At 28.6% G+C, this 24,497-nt stretch overlaps 1 protein-coding gene across 1 annotated transcript in view; it reads left to right on the top strand.

Moving 5' to 3' along the window:
• Positions 1 to 9,427: 9,427 nt before the first annotated feature.
• The window catches only part of LOC113371013, a 54,809-nt gene continuing 39,739 nt past the window's right edge, over positions 9,428 to 24,497 (top strand). The window contains exons 1-2 of the mRNA XM_026611667.1: positions 9,428 to 9,457; positions 9,828 to 10,108. Of these exons, the coding sequence (XP_026467452.1) occupies positions 9,428 to 9,457; positions 9,828 to 10,108 (311 nt within the window). The remainder of the gene's footprint in view (positions 9,458 to 9,827; positions 10,109 to 24,497) is intronic.

The raw sequence follows: 24,497 nt of genomic DNA, 5'->3' as shown, positions 1-24,497 counted from the left end.
CCATATGTAGGTTTTGAGACAATTTTAGAGTATCAATATACACTACATATGGTATTGACACCTTACCATATGTAGGTTTTGAGACAACTTTAGAGTATCAATATACAAGCATTTACAGACTTACAGCTGAGTATTTCGAATTCCTAGATTCTTACCTAATTTAAACTCAAATGACTATTAATCACTTTGAAATAATGAGACTAAGAGTAACGCTTATTCGAAATAATTGATTTATCTTCTAATTTATTATATTATTTGACTACTTAAATATTATTAAAAATAACGTTTTTTGTTAATTTGCAACCCAATTCATTATTTTATTTCAATAGTAGTGATTTCAGATTCATTATTTAAAATTTACCATACATATAATTTGCGAAAAAACTATTAATGTTTAACTAATGATAATTAGTAAATATGAATATTATACATATTGGATACATCTCCTGTAATAAGTCCGACTTTTCTAGTAAAAAAATCAGTTAATTTTTGTATAATTTTCAATTAGTCTCAGAAATAACGTTTAAAAATCCGAATAATATATATGCTAATTGAATAATCTTATTTGATTTGTGTGATTTTTATCATCTCAATTTTCTTTTTTATTTCTCAAGAAAAGATACATAAAGTTTTGTGACTTTCAAAGCTGGTAATAATCCTCAAACAGAATACGATTAAATTTGCAAATAAATGCGAGAAAATACAAAGAGAAATGGGGGTTAAAGTAATACGATAATTTCTGGAAGTGTCGAATACAGCCTGATGCTGAATTTATTATACAAGGAAATATACAAGGATATAAAATAGTTGAATAGAATTTGTATTTTCGATATATGGAAACTGAACGTTAGATTTCGAAGGAAGTCGTTGTAAACTTGAATTGTTGCCGGGCGACCTGATTGTGACCTATTTCAATAGTATTTTTCATCTTTAATTTACAATGGTATAAAATACTTTACTTGCTACCATTTTCTGGGTATTTCTATTTTTTTTTATTTCATGCTATAAAATTTGAGCCTTCTATAGAATTGTTTCTGAAACATGGATAATTACTATAATATATAATCAGTGGTGATGTGTTTTTTTACCGAATCGCGTATAATTATATACACAGAGCCGATCCTGGGCAGACAGATGTTCCTGTCCAAAGAGGAAGTGCCGGAACGACGTTCCGGAGCTTTCCGGCTCCATAACACCACTGTATACAATATGTTGAAATGATCTGATTTAATATTTTAATAATTAGTATATGTAATTAAAACCTGCAATAGCTTATAATTAAGCCTTAACAGTTCTGTTTAAGACCTTATTTTATAACACAGGAACACCTCGAAGATGACTATAATGCGGATCGAATACAGAGAAATGCGTAATATATTTTTTTTATAATAATCGCATTTGAATTCTTTTAAACATTTATACATATAATTTTTATTATACCCGTAGTTTATTCAGTAAGTGTTTCAGTTTATCGTTTAGTTTTCCGTTTCTGCAGAGTGCCTGTAACATTCACAGATTTTTTTTGGACAATAAAATCTTTTTAATAGAGCAGTGTATTTATATTTTTGAACTCGATGAGTTAAAAATATTTCAATTCAGATAGCCAATATATGTGATAAGAAACATTATACGAGTTCATAAGAACAAATGAAGTTAAGTGAAAATAAATATAAAAAGTAGAAATTTGTTTGAGTTTCTTCACCAATGTTGGATATTATGGTATAATTTACGAACTTCCTGAAAAGGAAGTTTTTGTTTTCGCGAAAAAAAAAAACGATCTGCTAATTTTATATTTTTTCGGCGTTTTAAGTCATTCTGAGTCGAATTAGGTCTAATTGAGTCGAAATAGTGTGTGTGTGTTTATGTAAGCTGATTTTTGACCCTTTGTCAATGTTTATCAAAAACTGCTGGGTCGATTTCGAAAATGTACAAGCCATTCGATGCAACTCGATAAGAACTAGCAGAAATGTGTATTTTATTCGCCCACGTTTTAGCCAAAATTTTTAAATTGAAATTGAATCGAAATCACGTTGATTCATTTTCGGTAACGGGCCGCTTCTTTGTAATCAAATGTTATAGTTGATAATTACACCGCGAACTTGACTAATCAGAATCTGTGCCGAAATGTGAAAGAATATGTATGTTCTTTGGTGTCTAGTATGTAGCTACTGATTGCAGTTGATGTCCACACTTTAAAATTAATTTGTAGAGCACTAACGCATTTTTGAGAACATACTATCTGTTTAAATGGTAGTATTGAGCGCTGAGACAGCCAGCCAACAACCGCGTATATCTCATAAACTATTAAACGATCCAACTTTAAATTTTGGTCACATGTTTAGTAGAGTATAGTAGCAATGTACGTCAAGTTTCATCAAAATCGCAAAACGCATTTTTGAGAACATACTATCTGTTTAAATGTTTATATTGAGCGCTGAGCCAGCCATCCATCAACCGCGTATATCTCATAAACTATTAAACGATCTAACTTTAAATTTTGGTCACATGTTTGGTAGAGTATAGTAGCAATGTGTGTCAAGTTTCATCAAAATCGCAAAACGCATTTTTGAGAAAATACTATCTGTTTAAATGTTAGTATTGAGCGCTGAACCAGCCATCCATCAACCGCGTATATCTCATAAACTATTGTATGATCCAACTTTAAATTTTGGTTACATATTTGATAGAGTATAGTAGCAATGTGTGTCAAGTTTCATCAAAATCGCAAAACGCATTTTTGAGAACATACTATCTGTTTAAATGTTAGTATTGAGCGCTGAGCCAGCCATCCATCAACCGCGTATATCTCATAAACTATCAAACGATCCAACTTTAAATTTTGATCACATATTTGGTAGAATATAGTAGCAATGTGTGTCAAGTTTCATCAAAATCGCAAAACGCATTTTTGAGAACATATTATCTGTTTAAATGTTAGTATTGAGCGCTGAGCCAGCCATCAACCTCATAAACTATTGAACGAGTTTAGAGCACGACATAGATGAAATAAAATATGTTAAATAAATAATATTTTTATACTTATAATATCTGTATAAGTATGATTGAAAGATATCAATTGAAAATCGTATTTATTATTTTTTAGTAAATGCAAAAATGCTAATTTCGAAACGACAGTTATATATTTTACTTAAATAGTTAAATCTCATTTCTTATTGATTAAGTTGAGGAAAGTTTATTGATTAAGTTGTATTTTGCAAAATACAACTAATTATACTAAATTTTTTATGAATAGCGAGCTATAAGTTATTAATTATGACTATACAAAATGCAGTTTTTAGAAATATGTGCCTAAATCAACTTTACGATTTTCTCTAGGATCCTATTAGCGTAGAACACTTACTAAATGGCCTCGTTTGTGCTCAATTAAAGAGCATTCTGAACTGAATTTTTGAGTGCACACTCGCGGAGATAAACTGCGTTTATCACTTAATTTAATGGTGGCCATTAATAAAAATATCGCAAGTTTTCCCGAGGCGCGGCGCAGGAGTTTCAGATAGGCCATTATAGGACGTACGCACGACAATTTCCTAGTAAGCGCTATGCTATTCACTTATCTCTTCTCCATTTTTCTTCTACAATCTTCTCAGTATTATGTTTTATTATGGAGCAACAAAAACTGTTCCTAAACGTTAGGGAGAATTTCGCTCAGTCGGGGTGCTATGAACTATGTCAAAGTGGGCGGAGGATCCTTGTTTTTTACCGAAGGAGATAAATTGAGAATAAATCGAATTTTAATTAAACTTCGTATAGTTATTTTTGATGGGATGATATATTTAATGACCTACTTAATGAGTTTAACTTAATTAGTTTTGCATTATTACTATGCTGTTTAAAACTTTAAGTTTATGATTGTAATGTCTACTTAGTGGTGGCAGGGGTGGTAAAAAACCTCGGCTTTCTGATCCAAGAGGACTCCGGCCTAAAAAGCTGCCGGAAATAATTTTCATTTTATACTGATTTGCGCCATTTCTTACATTTATTTATTTAATATGAATTTTGTAGAAGTTGCTTTCAATTGAGACCGATTATTTATCTTCATTTCGATTAAATTCACAGTGATCATATGTTTTAAAAGCACTTTTGCCTAAGAGAGGAAGGTTACTGCGGGACATATGTAACGTTGTATATTAAAATTAAACTAGGGAAACTTGAGTGTTTTTGAAAACAGTTTGTTATGGCCCTCATCTAAAGAATTTCCCAGGGGCCCCAGATAGTATAGTTACGCCAATGTGTCCACTCCTGATTTATCTGTTACGATCTTCAATATAGGCATATTGGTTATATTATCCGGAAATCTGAAAAATTAATGAAAGATTTAAGAATATCATCAATAGAATTACTAATGTACCCTATACGGCGATTGAGCTTTCAATTAATGCCAGTTCAATGAACAGATTGTATTTATAAAACTATATTCAATTGCTTTTAGACATAGTGAGACAATATTAATTTATATACAATTTTTGTCTGTTAATGTAATGAGTGAGATTTTTGCGAGATTTTTCAATTACAAAATAAAAAAGCTACTCTACCTTTTCGCAAAAAAATTATCTTTTCAAATATACTTGAAAATACCTGTATTTATTTTTAATTTTAATAAAATCGATTTTTTGTTCGTGAATTTTATATTACTTTACCCACGTGCAAAAATATTTCAATCTTTATAATTTTATTTTTAAAACTGATTTATTTAACATTCGAGTCGGTGCGAGAATTGAAGCACTTTTCATGTTGAACGTTAACGACGTTTCAGCCCATATGATCTCTTTACTATAATTGAAAAATATTATGGGCTCGATGTTTTTGCTCGTTTGCATCATGGACCATTTCATGAAAAAACTTCGATGAGTTATTAAAGCACTTTGCTTTTCCAATTATAGCTTGTATTACGCCGAATGCCAAGTAAGAATTTTTTTTTATATAAATTATTATTATTATTATAATCATCAGTATACATATCACTGAAAAACTAAACTGGTATAATTTTTGAACTGACTGTTAATTTCCCTAATTAATTTTTTTGTCAATAGATTCCACAAAACTGTATATTTATAGAATATACGGCGGTTCAGATCGATTAAGACTGATAAATATGACTAATTCATACTAATATTGTTGTTTTTAAACAACTTTTAGAAGTTTTACAAAATTAGGTATTTGTTTTAATTTAAAGTTTTCTTTCGTTGAATAGAATTCGTATCTTGTACATTTGTAGAATGTAACGGAACTGCATGGACAAAAGTTTCATTCATTGTGAAATACAACAAGAATTCATGGATTTATTGTAAACTTTTTCCTCGGAATATCTTTAGAACTGCGGATTCAATTAAATGGGAAATAAATCTGAGTATATCGATCAATTGTATACAAAGGCCGTAAAAACTTTAAAGCATTGGCTTTAATTTGAATCTGTGTAAGTAGGTAGTTCATCTTATGTAATTTCGCAGCGGCCTTGTCAATGTAGTTTATTTCAGAGCACGAGTTTTTACAGGGTCTTTTGTGGGGATATATATATATATATATATCGTATATATATATATATATATGCGTGTGTGTATAGAATTTTGATTAAAACATTGACAAATGTTTGTCGAAAAAAGTTGTAGAAAAACGTAATTCTCTCAGAACCACTGTAAGGATCAGAACCACTTTTTTGAATATAACTGATAAAAACTTTTTTTTGTAAACAAGTCATCAACATTTTTTTTAAATGCCATGATTAAATGCATAAAATATTTTATTTGGAATGACCACATATCACATTCTACTTAACAATTTAATTTTATTAATGTGCATTACTATATTAAAACGTTTCACATAACAAATTTGCTTAAGAAATTAAGAACGTTACGCAACACAGAATTGCAAGCGAATTGCAATTTTTATAAGAATAAATATGAATTACTAATTTGAATTGTATAACGTCCTGCTTATATTTGCAAATGTAATAAATTTCTTTTCATAGTATACAAGCACTTCGTACCCGCTTTTACACTAACCTAATATAAATACAGTTTTCTGGAAACTACTTTTCCTCAGAATTTAGTATAATTTAGTATAAAAGTTTTATCATAAAATTCTCATTGAAAATACAGCCTACACAATAATAGAATATTATATTATACACAAGAATAAAATATATAAAATAATCGTAGTAAATTCTAGTGATATTAAATATTCGTGCTGTATATATTACGGTTCAAACGTTGGAAATCTAAATGAACTTGTTATTTGTGTAATTAAAAAGTGTAGTTCTTGTAAGTTTTTGTAAACCTGCAGTTGTTCTTTTTATTTTCCACGATGCTTCAGCGTGACTAGTGGAGTGGAACTAGGTATTCCACTCCAATGCCTTCAGCAAAGTTGCGAATGCGATGGTATAATTCAAACTTAAATTAAAATTTTATTGGAGCGAATGCAATCCGTAACTGCATTCGGAATGTACTCGTTGCAAATACGTTGTACATTTTGTTAATACATAATTAAATTACATACCAAACATTTTATACGTCTGTGAAATTACTAACGCTGTACGAGTTCCGTACCCTGAAAGCAATATGAGGAATGGAAGTAGTTAGCCCGATTAGCGCAGAATATCAAACTTGATATAATATTTGAAATTATACCGCACAGGGACAAATAAGTAACTACCAATAACACCGGGATCTAATAAAAAATAGATATTTAAAATCGAAATGTTATGATAAAGCCAAGTTAAGGATTTATAATTGAATGAGTGAGAAGTTACAAACCTAACTTCACGTATGTGCTATCAAATTGACATCAAAAGGTTGCGTTTATGATAACATTGTAATTTGATAATTGTGCGTTTTGAAGGATAAGTTTTATATGCAAAACTCCTGATCGCACAGAAAACACATATCTGTTTGATAGGTCGTGACTACCAACTCACACGATTTTAGACCCGTAACATAGCATTACCATTACATTTCTATTTTAACCAAGAAATGGCAAACAGGTTCTGATTTGATGCTTATGCAATTGATAATTACTGTGCTTGAAAGCATTTTCACGAGCTGTGGTAATTTTCCAATAAATTTCAGCAAAGTTTTACTTTGCCTTTCCAAATATATGTATATATATATATATATATATATATATATAATTCAGAAAGCAATTATAGGTACAAATATATGTTTTCATATGTGTATACGCATAATTATCTAACAATTATGATGATACCGTGTAAATTACGAAATGGCGTAAATTAGTTTGTGACATGTGCCAAAACGTGCACATGTGTCAGCGTACCCGCGCATTTCTAATTGTAATTAATTTCCACAGTTGACAACGTTCAATAATAAAACCGTAGAGTAATTATCACATAATGTATAATGCATGCATAGATAATACAGCGTAAATGCTTCTGCTAATTCATTAGCACTCATATCTCGACACTCTTTGATATATTGCTCTTTAGCTCCACGAGCTCTCGAAGGACTTGTGTTTAGAAGCTTATATTTCAAATAATCATACATGGTTTATGTTTGAGCTATAAATATAAGAGTTATTTATAGATTTAGGAATCAATGTTGCAATTATCGACAGTAGGATTTATCATAATTTGCAATATAAATATTATAATCAGTCATTGAAATGTCTAAATGATCATTAGACATTTTTTTAACTCTGTTTTATTTAGCAATCAGAAATACATAAAGATTCCTATAAGATAATTTGACAATATTTAAGAGCGATGCCTAAGAAGAACTCCAATGAGATCTTCTCAGTTTTACAATTAGTATGATAATATTATATTAGACCTAATCCAAGACTAAGTCTAAAGGCCATTGTCGTTTCAATCTCCTTATGCCAAAAGGTTGAGTAATGTCAACTATTGATGGGTTCGAAGATGAGTCCAATTTGCGTTTGTATTTTTCCTTGAATTTTTTGAACGTTAATTGCACCGTTTTCGTGTTGAGATCGCTGTGAATGTTTTCATTTGTCACGTACCACGGAGAATTAAGAATTGTACGTAAAATTTTTGACTGAATTCTCTGCATTATAGCTATATTTGATTTGTAAGCACATCCCCAGAGCTCAATTCCGTAGGCCCAGATTGGTGTAATAATTGATTTATATAGCAGCAACTTATTTTCAACAGAGAGCTTAGACTTTTTACGCAGTAGCCAATCAAATTCTTTCATTTTGATCATTATTTGCTGCTTTTTTGTTTTTATGTGGCTTGATCATTAGACATATGCACATCTAATTATCAGATATTTTATAGAGGTTTTAAAAATAAGTATAAGTTTGTTCACATTTTTCTGGGTTTCATACCAAGATTTATACTCTCAAAATGACACACAGAGCGTTCGCTTAAAAATACAAAATTCAACAAAAAATCAAAATAGTAAAAAAAAACGTAATTTGCTCCAAAATTTCAAAAATATTTAAAGCTTTTAAAAAAGTTAAATTATGGTACGAGATGTTCCAGGAATTTGACTTAAGGCACGATTTCATTCACCACTAGTCATCTTCTAATTACTTGTTCACTTACTACATCCACGTGCACCTGTTTCTACTTACAAATAAAGTTAGAGAAACGAAATAACTGGTATAATCGAGCCCGACAATACAAAGTTTTCCGAAAGTGACGCTTATTGCACTTGACCGATGTCGGTGCTCACATTTAGCGCCGAATAATGTTGCTAGCAATTAAATTCAGGACAAGAGTTGTTCTAGTAGCAAGTCGACGGACAAAAGTTCAGTCATTAAATGGATGAACTTTATGCTTTTTTTAATTCAATTAAACGTCGGATGTGAAAAATTAAATTAATAATTGGACTTTGGAAGCTTCCGAGAGTTCGCAAATTTATGGAAAATTCTTTCAGGATTTTGCCAATTTTATGTTATAATTAGATATAATATTTTTTTCTTCATAAGAGTTATAGAGAAATTTTACAGACAACAATGTAACTTAAAAATATCTAGATAGATTTTAGAGATATCTAGAATAATTATTTCACTATATTGATACAAAACTTCTGAAAAGACAAATTCATTTTGAATTTTACTAAATTTTAGAAATTATCAATATTAAAAGAAATTTTTGAAAATTAGTTTTTTTCGAAAAGTTTTATTAAAAATTTTAATATAGAATATTACCCGACAATTATTAAGTGGTTTGATTTAATCATATGCATGAAAATTAAAGTATCTAAATTATTTTGCTAATAGGACTTTTATCAAATTGTTTTGTGAGAAAATAACTTTTAATAACTATTTGGCAAAGATATGCAATAATAGATCAGTTATTGGATAAATTTTATAATAATTATACATATATAATTTGTATTCATAACAAATTTAATTTTTTTTCAGAATGGTCAACGGAATGTAGAGGTTGCTGATTGTTAGAAAAACAGTTCTTTATCTTGGATAAATCATGCCTTGTTCTTTGATTGTGAAGTTGCAAGTAACTGATTACGTTATTTTATTATATTTAAAACTCACATAGCACATAATACTAGATAAGAATTATTTTAATAAAGTGTTATTAATAATGTGCGAAATAAACTAACAATAAATGTTTGTGAAATAAAGTTTAATCACACGTAAAACTTTAGTGAAATGTTATAGTATACGATCATAGCAAACCTAAAATATATAAATCTTATTCATATAATTATTTCATAAATTCAGTGATAATTTTACTATTTGCGTTATAATAGAAAGTTCTAAGTGCCTGATAAATAAAATATTGTTTTGTGAAATAGTGAAATAACGATAAACATAAATATTATTAAACAAAACCAATAAACAAATTTAACAATTTTGTTGCCAAGCAAACAGTCAGTGTCGATACTACATTTGGCAAACGGAAACATTTGATTAAAACATTGTATGCACAATCATTGTTAAGTGATTCAATTAGTTTTGGTGCTGGTTTGTATAATATCAGTGATTGTTGCCAATTACCATTAGTGGTGAATTACAAAGGGTCAGAGGAGACCTTAAGGAGACCCCAGGGGTCGCAGTTGAGTCAATCGTCTTCTAACCCGGATCCCTGGAGGCGTTGCGACGTCAGTCCAGATCAATCGCGGCCCGACGAGGCCGCAAAGTCAAGGTTAGTAGACGAGATTAGAGGGTGGAGAAAATTAAATTATCTCTTACCTCGTGTAGTTTTCTCTAACATTTATTTCTAAGTTTTTTTAGAACTCTATTCTGGATGATCTTAATGTTTTATTTACTGCTATGGTTTTTTTTTCAAATCTAATATTGACTTAGCGACATATTCAAAGCTAATACTGGTCGAAACACGTACATATATTTCTTTAAAGTATTTTGAAACTCTTTAGGCATGGAATTAAACTCAAATTATTTTTTTAAATAATTTTTTTGCTAGTGAACTCATTAATCTCAATATTTAACAAATAAATGATATAATATATAACTTTTACGGAATCACCATGAGAAATGTTAAATAGTAAAATACAAATTGTACTAAAATAGATGTTGAATTGAGTTTTGGTATATTATTCTTAAATATTGTAGTAAAATTGCAAATATATAAGACACATTTTGTGTAAAACATTTAGTATAACAAATTTAACAAATAAATGAAATAATATATAAATTTTACGAAATCACCATAAGAAATGTTAAATAGTAAAATACAAATTTTACTAAAATAGATGAATTGAGTTTTGGTATAATATTCTTAAACATTGTGGTAAAATTGCAAATATAGAAGCCACGGTAAAAATATATAAGTGACATAATTTTTATCAAAACCAACTTTGCATCAATAATATGAAGAGAATATTGACCCTTACTGATGTAAGACAATATACAACGCAAAATCAAATCAATGAGCAATTTCTTCGAAATTTTCCGCTATTAATGCTTATTTTTTATTAATGTAGTCTGAACAATAACTCATGAGTAGGTAATATATTAAATCAATTACCTTAATAATTCAGCATAATTATGTAAGGTATTTATAGTTTAATACAAATAACATTTAGAAAGAATATTTTTGCTGAATGAAAATGAAACCGGAGATTGGCAGAATATAAAATTATATTTTTAACATCCCATAAAGAGTATGTTTTAAAAATCTCAAAAAAATCGAAAATGAATTTTTTTATATATCTTTACGTTTTGAAGCCTTTTGAACATTTTGGCATACCTTAGAAAAAAATGATGTATTTATATGTGCGTGTGTGGATATAAATTTTCATCGACGATTTCGACGTCGATCGATTTGTATTGATGGGGGGACGTGCTGATTTTCTTTTTGGTAAAAGCAGGTCCAACCGTTTCCAAGATACGGGACAAAAAGTACCAAAAATGGTAATTTGATCCGAGAGAACCGAGCATCCGATTTGAATGATTCAAGAAATATTTTAATTGTATTGACGAAATGAAGTTTTAAATAAGTGGTTTTGGAGATCCAATTAAAAAGTAACAAAAAATGCCATTTGAGGGTCAAAAATGATTCTTTGACATATGCACATCAAATTATCAAATATTTTATAGTTATTTTTATAATTAGTACTAATTTTGTTTACATTCCCATGAGTTCCGTACCAATGTTTATACGATGCTTCGATACTTCGTCTCTAAAACAGCTCCAGAGCTCGATTGCTTTGTAAAAATGTTCAAATTTTGAAAAAAATTAAAAATATAAAAACAAATTTTTCAAAAAACTCATTTTCTTTCCGAAAATCTATTTTTTCCGGTACGGAAAGTTCCAGCAATTAGCCTTAAGGCACGATCCCATGCACTCCTAGTTTAAATTATTTCAAAACGATTGAAAGTTACTTGCCACCTTACATTTTGAAATGTTATCGGAATACTAAAAGACGTACCGATACGTCTTTACTCTTGGAATATTTTGTTCAAATATCAGTATAATATTTTACTTTTTTAATATTTCTCTTAGAATTGCTTAGCTTCAATTATGCCAAGACAGCGAGCAATGCACATAAAATCACTATGACATGGCAAGGAAACGTGGGTGTAAAATCACAAAGTAGTATTCGTTTTCTACCAGTGCAAATAGAGTGCATTTTCAACTCCCAGATAGAAGTAATGCAGCATGAAGATGTAAACATATTCCGTTTGCTCCATCTTCTGCTTCTATCGCATTGATTTCAGAATGGCAGATGTCGATTTGAATAAAATTCTTCTTGGTGCGATTTTTAAGAAAACTCACTGTATCGCCTCAACATGTGAGATTTTTGTATTTTTTTATCGAATGTTCTTTTTCGTGAGGCATAGTTCATTCTTATAGTCCACTCATTTAAGCTTAAATTGGTAAGAATCTCGGACTTAGAGATATCCAGCTGTAAGGATGTAAATACCCTAAAATACCACCCTAAAAGTTGTGTCAAAACTTACATATGGTACGTACACCCTAACATATGTAGAGGTTTTGAGACAACTTTTAAGGTGCTATTTTAGGGTATTTTTTATTTTTCAGGGTTCACTTACTATAATGACTAGACTATTAGTTGTTTCCCTATTTTGAATACTGCTACAACGCCCAGCAGGACTATTTTTGCTTGAAAACATATTACTATCAATATTTCCAAGTGGAAACCAAAAACACTACCACTTAACATTAGGCTATCCGTGGCGGGTATTAAACCTGATACACCCGATTGGAATACCATAGCCCTAACAAGTAATTTCTTTGTTACAATCGATTAAATATTTAGATAGATTATATGATTTCTAATATAAACTATAAACTATAAACTAAAAAAAAATAATATGCTTAACTCTATTTTGGTCAAAAATAATACATACCTTACAAAAATCGAAGCGAAAGATTGTGCACAGATATTTTAATCGACAAGCGAACATTGGTGATCAATAGACAAACATTTAAAAATTATTGGATGAAGCATTGAAATTGTTACATAGTCCAAATAATTGAAATGAATATGCTCCATTTCTTATTTAAGCGTTACCTTGTGCAAATTTACATCTAAAATGGAATTGTGTTTGATATATGTATATGCATATGGTAAATAAAGCAGAATTGAAATTTGTTTCCCATTGAATATTGTTGTCAATAAAATCAGGCAAATCAATAATTTTAATATTAATTATAATATGCATAAGACGAGTTAGGATATTTTAAGCTTTATATATATACAATACAGTAATACCCCGTTTAACGCTGCTTCGTTATTTTGTTTCACCACTTAAATTCTCTAAAATTTTGATGATATAATGGATAAAATAGTAGAATGAGCGTAACAAACTAATTTAGATCAGGCTAATGTAGTCGATGTTGAAGAAATAGTTAAAAAACGGCAGATATCTTTAACTTCCCGTAGGGTAGTTATAGTCATGTGCCGAAAATCTGAAAATGAAAATTTTTGCATATCTTTACGTTTTGAAGGTTTTTGAACATTTTGGCATACCTCAGAAAAAATGGATGTGCGTGTGTGTTTTGTGTGTCTTCTTATTTTCATTCACTTTGTTAGGCGCACGAATCAACCGATTTGAATGGTTCAAAAACATTCGATTCCTATTGATAGGGAGATGTGCTGATTAGTTTTTGGCAAAGGCAGGTCTAGCCGATACGGAGATACGGAGCGAAGAGTGCAGAAAATAGAAATGGATGTTTTGAGAGAACAGAGTATGAGTAGGATCCAAAAACATTCAATTTGTAATGATTTAGAGAAGTTGTGGTTAGTTTTTGGCAAAGGTAGTCTAGCTATCTTGGAGATACCATGCTAATCGTGCAACAACTGGCAGTTTTTGAGAGAACCAAGCATACGATTTGAATGATTCAAAAAACTTTCGGCTTGTTCCTAATCTTTCTAATAAAAATCGGTTGCAATTATAGCTGAGCAAGAAGAATACAAAAATATTGATGGCAATGCTTTTAAACAAGAGCATAAAGAACTTTTGTGATTTCAAAGAAAATAACCACTACGACTGAAATTATAGACCGATTTGATGAAAATGATCTGAATTTTGATAGGAGTTCAATAGCAAAACGAGATGTCATATATGCTTTATATATATTATCAACAGCTTCTAAAAGAACAAAGAGTATTCAAAGGCCTTCGAACAAGTAATTTCTGAGGCAATTACCATTGACGCTAATAATGTAGAGTTCTTTTCAAGTTTGTTTTCATAAGAATACAGCATATACATGTATATTACTGGTTTTAAATATTCACATATGCATTAGTTTTTATTTTGCTTTCAAACGTATTAATATATTATTTAATTTTTTGGCAAATAACTTCAATAGATAATATTTCATCTATTTATTTCTCCATCGACTATTATTCGTATCAATAAATACAGGAACAACGCAATTGCATAACTCAGGAAGCATTTGATTTAGGACGAATAAATTGGCGCAGACAGTGTCGGTACTTTGGTTTATATCAGCAAATTGTTTAAATCATATGTATCTCTGTTGTTTAATATGGTGATGTTTATTTACGTTACTTGTCTGATTTTGAGTTATTGTAATAATAAATCAACGATATGGCGGAGAATGTGTTTAGGCGATGTTATATATAGGTCTGACCTATACTCGATTATAACATGGTGAAAATTATTAATTTCATACTTCGATTGATTAATTTCATATGTAGTAATGATTTTTTTTTGTTTTGATAATATTGGATTTAGATTAACAAATCGTTTATCTACAGTGAATTGAACCATAATTAATTGAATAACGATTTAATTTATATGACTTCTACGATGTATGTTCTAACTTCTCATACTGGTGATGGTAATGTTGATTTTTGGTAAACTTTATTGTCGGGATAACCCGGGTTATAGATTTACAACCTATGCACTATAAACTGTTGTTTAAACTCTGTTCTAAAGTGCAAACGAGCTTTATTCAAATTGAGAACGATACTTTTTAATTCATTGAATTACAGAGATAAATTCTCTGGTTAATCCTTTACTAAAGTGTTTGTTTCACGGTTCAATTGTAATTCAGTATTAAAATCAGGTACAGAAATCGCTGTACAATAATCCATTGAATAACAATTGATATAGACATTGGCTTATATTCGGAATTATGTTATAAATTATACACAATGTTCAGTTGAGGCCATTGAAATAATATAATGTATTTGTACACATAGAGAAATGATGTTTTGGAGAGGCTCAATACTGAAATTTTATATTTTTGTTCTACATATAATTAACTGAACATTTATGAGATATATTGTGTTTTTCTTGCTTTATTTTTAGTAAAAAAGTCACCATGAAGTTACTGAGAATGATTTAAATACAAACAATGTGAAAAATGCTAAAATATAAATGATATTTTAGAGAATTTAAAATACTAGACTCATTTTTCATTTAAAACTATTTACTGCAATAATGATTATATTGTATATATGTAATTATTACAAAATATATATATAGATACACACATATATATATTTACGAGGTCTGTTCAAAAAGTTTTCGTAATTTTCGTTTTTTCAAAAAAATATTTATTTATTCGTCTACATTAATGTGGTCCCCTTCAAAGTAGTCCCCCCCAGATATAATACACTTATGCCAGCGTTTTTTCCAATTTTCGAAGCACCCTTGATATTCACTTTTTGATATGTCCTTGAGCACTCTCGGCGATTTTCTTCAATCGAGGAAAACCGCCGTCCTTTCATGGGTCTCTTCAACTTTGGGAATAGGAAAAAGTCACACATAGTAGTATTAGATAATTTTGTAGTATTTTAAAAATATCTTCAAAAAATATATTTTTGTTATAGCCAGCTATAGCAGACTTTTTTAGTTTATTTACTCAAATGATAAAAAAAAATATATCTTCAAATTTTAAAAATTAAGACCAGACTTAGCCATTGATTTACCTCAGTCAGATTGGTTGACCACTCAATGGAGTGGCAGCTATTAAAATTTTTAAAATTCGGCCAATTTATTCAGGTGTGTGTGTATGACTGTGTGTGAGTATCTTTACTGTGTGAGTGAGTTCAAACATAAGCACAATAGCTCATAGAATTTTGTAAATTCTGATTGCTGTTAAATATAGTATAAAAAAAATTATAAAAATGAAGCAATAAAAACACAATATATTCTACAAATGTACAACTAATTATATGTTTGGCAAAAAATATAAAATTTACTTTTAAAATGAAATTTTTTACTTATAAAGTTTAATTACATTATAATATTTAAAGAAATTAACTGTATGCAAATGAAAGGTACAAAGACATTAAAATTATGTGCCCATACGAATTACATATGCTAATTATAAATTAAATAAATAATTTATATTCAATATTAAAATTAATCATTTGTTGTGTCATTATAGAGGTAAATATTTTACATAGGCACATAATGAAAAAACATAATAGATGTAATGCATTGCATGGTTATTACATTTGCATTTAGAAGTAAAATTGTGATTGAATTTTAAATTTGATCTATTTAAATTACTAACTAAATACAAATGCGTCAACACACATTATCCAATTCATTGGGATTAAAATTGTGTCAAACTTTCATCTGCGTTTATTTTACTCCGCGTACTCTGCAAATACATATGAAATCTGAAAGCAGACACTTGATTTTTTTGACTTTAATACTCCGAAGAGCAAGAAAATCACGATAAAAAAATGGTATCATGCCAACACCACGCTTTTTACTTATTTGCATAAGTTGCGTAGAATCATCATATGTCATTTTCGTGAAAGCATATAATATATCATTTTTTTCAAACGAAAAAAAACATTATACCCGACCATTACTTGTATGGCTTGTTGTAAGGTGTTTTATATTCTGAGATAACATGGCTATTACGAAAAATGGACTATTTTATATTTATGTTAGCTAACATTTAAAGGATTATGATAAAACGGTATTTGTTGCGAATAAAATAACAAATATGCTGCGAATAAATGTCCGGAATTTATATATTTCTTATGGTATATGCTTGTATATTTGTGATAAAATCTTCTCATTCGGTACTTTATGAACATCTAATTCAGATAGTTTATTATAGTAAAACATAATAAACTAAAATAAAACTATTGAAATAATATTTATTTTCGATATTTAAAAAAAAACGAACATTTTATATTTAAATTTCCATAGTACTGAACTCTTTAATTAATTGAAATCAATTAATGCAATTAAACAATTCTGATATTTTTTTAGATTATACATACTAATTTGTAAGTTAATATATTTTTTATATTTATTGATATAAATATTTAAAGAATGCAATTTTTGGATATAACTAAAAAAAACGCAATTTACATCAGAAATTAATAGTGGAATCGATAGCGGATTTTGTTAATTTCGAACTAAAGAAATTTTACCTTAGTGTTTAACACTAGATTTACACGGATGTTGATCATATACCTATTTTTACTGAAGTGAGCCGATGTGGCTAATACAAAAAATGAATTTTTTTTCGAAAAAAATATGTCGTGGGCAATTTAAATGAAATGTTTATTATCAAAAAATTCAAAATAAACATTTTGTACCACTTGATCAAGAGGCATCGCCATATCTGTATAATGTTTATAGTTTTATATGTATATATTCAAATTTTTAGGTCAAGTTGGTTCTGGTTTGTAGATCTAGTGTTAATATTCTGATGATGTCTTCTATGTTGTATTACTCCATGAGTGCCATTTTGTAAACCAGCTCTAGAATATTATTAAAGTAAATTTCTTCAAAAAAATATTTTTATTATATATATATATATATATATATATATATTAGATAAAATTAATTCCTACTTGAGATTGTTAACCTAAGACAGAATACCACGTATAAGTAAAATACATGTTTGCGCTATAAAAATTCTATACCTCTATTTATAGAAGGCACGGAATTTTCATTTAATGTTTACGCCGATTCACATCAATAATATAAATACTATACTACACACAGCATTATTACTATTAATAGTGCATGAATGGGCAACATGAGTTTGTTTTATCGCGCTATCATAATTTTTGTTTTACAAATTATAACTTTTATGTAAATTGAAATTAATTCACGAAGCAACCACATAAGAATTAATATACATTAATATAAAAAATTATAATTACCGAACAATCAGTAGAAACAAAAAGAAATGAAAAAGGGCTTTTGAGCTCGTGTCTGGGCTTGGTTGTTGTGTATAAAAGCAAGATTAATTGAAACAAAAAAATGTGAAGGGTTGTATTTTAGATCTAGAGTGTTGTCAGTTATTAACATCTCAGGGTTGAAAAATTTGATGTTGATTACGCTATCTGAAAATGTGCGTTTTTAATTAACCTATAAAATAATGCTTATAAAAAATTTGATTTATGCAGACGTACTTACAGCTTACAGTTTACATTAGTTTTAAACGCATTTGAATTTTTTTCAAGTAATCCAAAGAATCAAGTTTTAATTCTAATTTCTTGCGCAAAGTTTCTCATTAATCGTATTTTGAAACTAACATGAGAAGTATTATAATATATTCTGTATGTTTTAAACTTCGAGAAACTATTCAAGTTATGAGATAAAACGAGATGAGTTTATTTGCATATAATTAGAATCATCACTTTGAATTTTCATAAGAAGAATTCTTATATCAAATTTTAATATAATCCTAATTGCTTGGGTGGAGTGACTAGGGCGGATGCTGATCAGATGAAGTCGTTCTAGCCACTTACCTACGAGCCAGCTATATATTTACATAAGGTAAAAGACCCAGTTATTGACCCTGGCCCAGTTTCTGACCTTTTCAACTTTTTTTGGAATTAATTAAAAAACTATACATTTCATGTGAAAATAATTTTTTTCTTAATTGACAGTAATTTATTCTATGCCTCATTAATGTCAATTAAAAAAATATAAAAAATATTAACTAAATAAAAAAAAATTTTTAAACCAAAAGTGACTGTGGAAGCCACTTTTTAGCTTTAGTCTAAACAGTTTATGTAAGGAGCTACGACAATTGAGTTCGTGCACTAATTATGATGTACTCGTAAGTACGAAAATCTAACTAAAAATATACAAATAAGTCAATAATTAATTAAAATTTATTTTAAAATATTTATAAAACATATTAAATTTAGTTTTATTACTGAAATTTGAGGGTCAATAACTAGGCTCAATTTTAAGTGTATGTCACAGTTGTTGACCCTGCAATTCTAACCTTCTAAAAGCTAGGTTATCTGTCACATGTTTTTAGTCACTTGTTCATTAAATGTAAAAATAATAATATTTATTGTTATCTTATATTTTTTTACTATTTTTCGTAGTAAAGTGATGAATTTACATTTAATATTCATTGGTATAAATGAAAGATTGTATTTAAATCTTGTAAATACATCTTTTAAGTGATAAAATTATTAACAAAAAAATGTCAGTTTTATCAACGCTTAAATCATGACTGTTTTAGTTTACTAATATTTTTATTATTATACAATTATACAATTACAATTAATTAAATGAAAATTAGAAGAAGAAAAAGAATTGAAAAAAGCTGAAAGGTCCAAAAATAAAGCCATCAAGGAGGCAGAAAAAATAATTAAAAAAAAAACTTGAAGAAAAAAAGAAACAAAAAGCTCTTAAAATAAAAAAAAGTCCAAGTAATTTAAATAATTAATTTTAATTTTTTAGTTTGTGTAATATGTTATAACAAGACTTGAACTATTTATACGTTAAATTTTAACAAACTGTATATTTTTAGAATATTTAATTTATTTATTTTAATAATAATTTCATTTTATTTAAAATTAGTAAGCACTTTATAACCTAATCATGATTAAATTTGAGGGCCAGAAATTGGGCTACGGTCAGGGTCAGAAACTGCCACACGAAGAATTCTGAGGGTCAGAAACTGGAGCTCTTAATGTCAATTTTTAAAACGTCAATTTAAAATATACATTTAGTTCAAATAATTTTTTTATGCACATTACTTTATTTTAAAAATCCTAAACTAATAGATACAATTATAATTTTCTTCATTAAGTTAAGTTTTATATTAATTATTATAGTTTAACCTCCACCGTCACTCTAAAAAGGTCAGAAACTGGGCCCCTTACCTTATATAATTTTGTTATAAGCTTTTGATAATGAGTACATTCATTTACCACTTTATTTCAACATTATTAACTTTCCGTAGCGTATGTTATAGTAATGGGCCAAAAATCGAAAATGAAACTTTTTGCATATCTTCATGCTTCAGGGGTTTCAGAGAAGATATGGAGCAAAAAGTGTTAAAATGTCAGTTTTTAAGAGAATGGATCAACCGATTTGAATCAACCATAAAACATTCGATTCGTAATGAAGAGTAGAAGTGGTGATTAGATTTTGACAAAGGCAGGTCTAGCCGTTTCGGAGATATAGAGCTGGATGTGCAAAAAATTGCAGTTTTTGAGAGAACTAAGCATCTGATTTGAATGATTTAAAAAACTTTCTGCTTGTGTTGACGAAACGATTGCTTTTGAGGAAAGATTTCTTTTATTAATTTTTTTTTAAATTTTCAAATATTTTTTTTTATTTATTGAAAAATAATTCGGATTTTAAATCTAATTCTAGCTAAAGTTCTAAACATCACTTATATACTTCAAATAAATAATTTTAACTTTGCAATTTAGTTTATATAATACTTAGAAATATTAGACAATGTTCTTCATTTTTAATCCGATTGAATAAGTTTTGTTTATTTGTTTTTTTATAAAATAAGAATATTGAAAATTACATTATTTATAATAATCTATTTGAAGACATTTAATATACCTCGTACGGGAAGTGCCAGCAAATTGTCTTAAGGCTGAGGTGACTGTACGTCCCGGATTTCCACCTTGTGTCCCGGGTTTTTCTTAAAGCAATATTTGTCCAGGATTTTGATTGTTTGTCCCGGATGTCTTGGTTTTTCGAAAATTAATAGTTTCATGAACAAAAATTAAGAAAACAAACTAACAGATGCTAATTTTTACAAATTAATTATGAAGAAAATAGAATAGAACATATAGATCAGAAAATATAAGATATAATATCATAGATAAAGAAGTATTGCATACAATAGTAGAAGTTCGCAATTATTATAAAAAAGATTCATTAAAAAAAACTGTTTTTTTATTGCATCCTTGAATAACATTTGTTATATAAACGACTAACAAACCCCCTCCCCCCCGACGTCCCGGATTACATAACTGAAAATTGCCGTCCCGGATTTGACTTAAAAAAATATGGTCACCTTAAAGGCACGATGCCATATACAACTAGTTTTTATATTGTTTTATTGCACACGTAAAGCAGATAGATTGTAAAAAGTAAACAATATATTGTTAGTCAATATATTAGCAGTAAAAAACATACTTTTTGAAAATCATGAGACAAAGTTAACATAGTATTTTTCTCCTTGATACTCTTATCTAAATAAATTTGATAAGCAAAAATTATGAGTAGCAAATAAGTCTATCATGCAATATATAAAGGCATCGGACAGATGCTTCTATTTCACTGTAAATTTACGTTGACATGCACATCAAAGTATCCTCTATATCTTTTACCCGTACCCGCATGTCGTTGTCATTTTCGAACTTTAGCCATTGTTCAGTCAATTCATCCCGTGCATCATGTACACGGTCATCCAATCGAGCTAATGTACTTCCTTCACAATAAAATCGATCTGGTCGACGCCAGTGAAGTGATTTCACAGAATTCAGGAACTCCGTCTGTCGTTCATAAATAGTGACACCAGATCACTCGCTTCCGAAACGCTTCTCAAGTGCTCTGCTTAAAATCCGGTGGAATCGAATTATACCGTGATGGTCAGATTAGAACAATGAAAGCCAAGTAAAGGGACAGATTAAATAGATAATGGAAATTTGTGTCAAAATTGAAGTTAATGCTGCAATAGTGTTGAAGGAAGACTGCAAATGATATGATTTCTGTAACTAGTTAAAAATTTAAATTGGAATCATCGAAAAATACATTTCCTAAAGTTAGTAGAGTAATGATCTGAGAGTGAATTAGTTGCATAAAATATGTTATTATACTATATTATAAAATTCCTAACAATTATTAATATTTAATACCTTTCTTCGTAAAGTGATTCAACAAAAATCTCCTTGTCAGAAACAGCAATTGTACAACAGCAAAGTTGTAGTTAATACTGCAACAGTTTTGGAGAAAGACTGTAAATGGTATATTGTATGATTCCTGTTCTGTAACCAATTAAAAATTTAAATTGGAACCATCGAAAAATACATTTCTTCGAATGAGTGTTGAACCATATTATAAAATTCCTAATAATTATTAATATTTAATACTTTTTATCGTAAAGGGATTTAACAAAAATCTCAGAAACAGCAATTTTTATTTAAAGTAACACCAGATCACCATGCTTCCACCAGAAACGATTTTCAAGAGCTGTGATGAATGGTACTGTGATGGTCAGATTGAAACAATAAAAGTCTACTAAAGGGACAGATTAGGCACATTGGAATTTTTTTTTATGCTAAAATTTAGGCGAATGCTCAATAATGTTGAACAAGTACTCGGAGTTTTATTTTTCTAAAAATACTACTTTGAGTTGCAAGATCACGCAACATATGCGTGCGCAGCAGTGAAAGTGTTAATACAGTGTTACTTTAATTAATCTACAGTTAATACATTTTACCTAAAATATATTAAATTGAATAAACCTGATTGAATTTAATATTAAATATTTTTCATCATAAAGTGATTTAAGAAAACTCATAAGTAGATTCTCAGATCTACTCTTTTGGAATTTTGATGAAACTTTACACTTTTTGATGAAAGTGTTTGTAGCCAAATTAAAACCCTTAAAATATTATAGGCCTACAAGAAGTGGTTTTATTATCTTATCGCTATGGAAGGAATGAATCTTAATGATTCTGCTCTTACTGCTCCATATGATTCTGCGCTTTCTGCTCCATATGATTTATGAAGTCTGAGAGGATTTCTTATTTTAATGCTTGAAATTTGTATTGATATTTTCAAATTGAATTATTGCTAATAACATATTAATATTTTTTATATACACGTAGAAATAAAGTATTCATATGTAATTAGAAATAAATAATCGTTTCTTCATTTTCTACCAAGATTTATTTGAAGCATTTATTTGCTCTATATATTTCGTTTCCTTTCCCAAGAGCGGTTTCTATTAACAATAGTTTATAGCAATTTGACATTGATTTTGATTTCTTATTTTGATCTCCAGATATTCATAACATGCATTTTCTGTTTCTATAAGTTCTTTGAGCGCTTCTTTCAACGTAAATCAAAATATTTACATCACAATTAAAAGTATAAATAACTTGATGCGATTTTACACATGATCAAAGGACAACGTTAAGTGTGTATGTAATGGAACAAAATGGAATATATATTTTTTGGAAATAAATGGATTAGAATCAATATACTGATCTATTTATAATAATATATGACAGAGTATAATATTAATATAAATCAAATTATAAAACTGTACAAACTATATTCACATAAGTTCTGAAATTATCAGATGCTTTTAATTTGATTACCGAAATCGAATGCAATTTCTATATCCAACTATATGTGATTTTATGTCACATTATATATTTTTACATTCTTCATTTATTTGCAGTTAAAATAGATATACAGAATCAACAATTTAAAATGATTTAATCATATATTATTAATTCTAATAAGTTGAATCGATATTCATAATTTTATCTCGGTGTTTTTTGTTTACAAATGTTTTTATAAAAAATATTTAATTTTTGTTTTTAATTTTTATTGTTTTAATTTTTTTTCTTGAAACCAAGTGTTTTTTCTGGTTTGAATGCTTGAATGATTGACACATATACATAATGTTCAATTTGACTCAATTAATCTTTATAGGTATATTTTTCATTATTAGTTCCACCAATACAAATTTTGCTTTTCACCGATGTGTTAATTACTGTTTCAAATTATTTAGATAAGCAAACTTTATTACAAACCCACACATACTGTGACTAACGAAACAAAAAGAATTATCGTTTTTGCAAAAACGATAAGCGCAACAACATTTTTTGCCTTGTTTCAGGGTTTGAGTAAATCTTTTTTTAACAGTTAATTTTGTAATTCAGCAAAATTGGGAATATTTTTTTACCAGAAAATTTGATAAAATATGTATGTTGGAGAATCAATCTGTTTGATAATTTGGAATTTTTTGAAAGCTTTGCGAAATAACTCTCAGAAAATAATTATTAATATTAAAAAATAATAATTATACTATTTCATCTATTGATGGTAATCAAAGAAATTGAATGAAAACTCAAAGGAAACCCTCAAAATTACTCGTCGGGGATTTTGATAAAACATTGGTGATAAAGTGTACATTGAAAAAGAACCCCATAAAATATTATAGGCATATGAAATACCGGAAGCTTACGTACAAATAATTATAAAAATTTATTAAAAGTCTAGAAAAATATGCGCGCTAAACGTAAGCTTTCGGTATTTCGTATGGACATGTCGAGATGGTAGTATGACTAAGGCGGCGCTATTCC

Source organism: Ctenocephalides felis, unplaced genomic scaffold, assembly GCF_003426905.1.
Source record: "Ctenocephalides felis isolate EL2017-DRISC unplaced genomic scaffold, ASM342690v1 CF-g0.4_SCAFFOLD_01492, whole genome shotgun sequence".
Classification (NCBI taxonomy): domain Eukaryota; kingdom Metazoa; phylum Arthropoda; class Insecta; order Siphonaptera; family Pulicidae; genus Ctenocephalides; species Ctenocephalides felis.
This window is presented reverse-complemented; position numbering and strand designations above follow the sequence as displayed.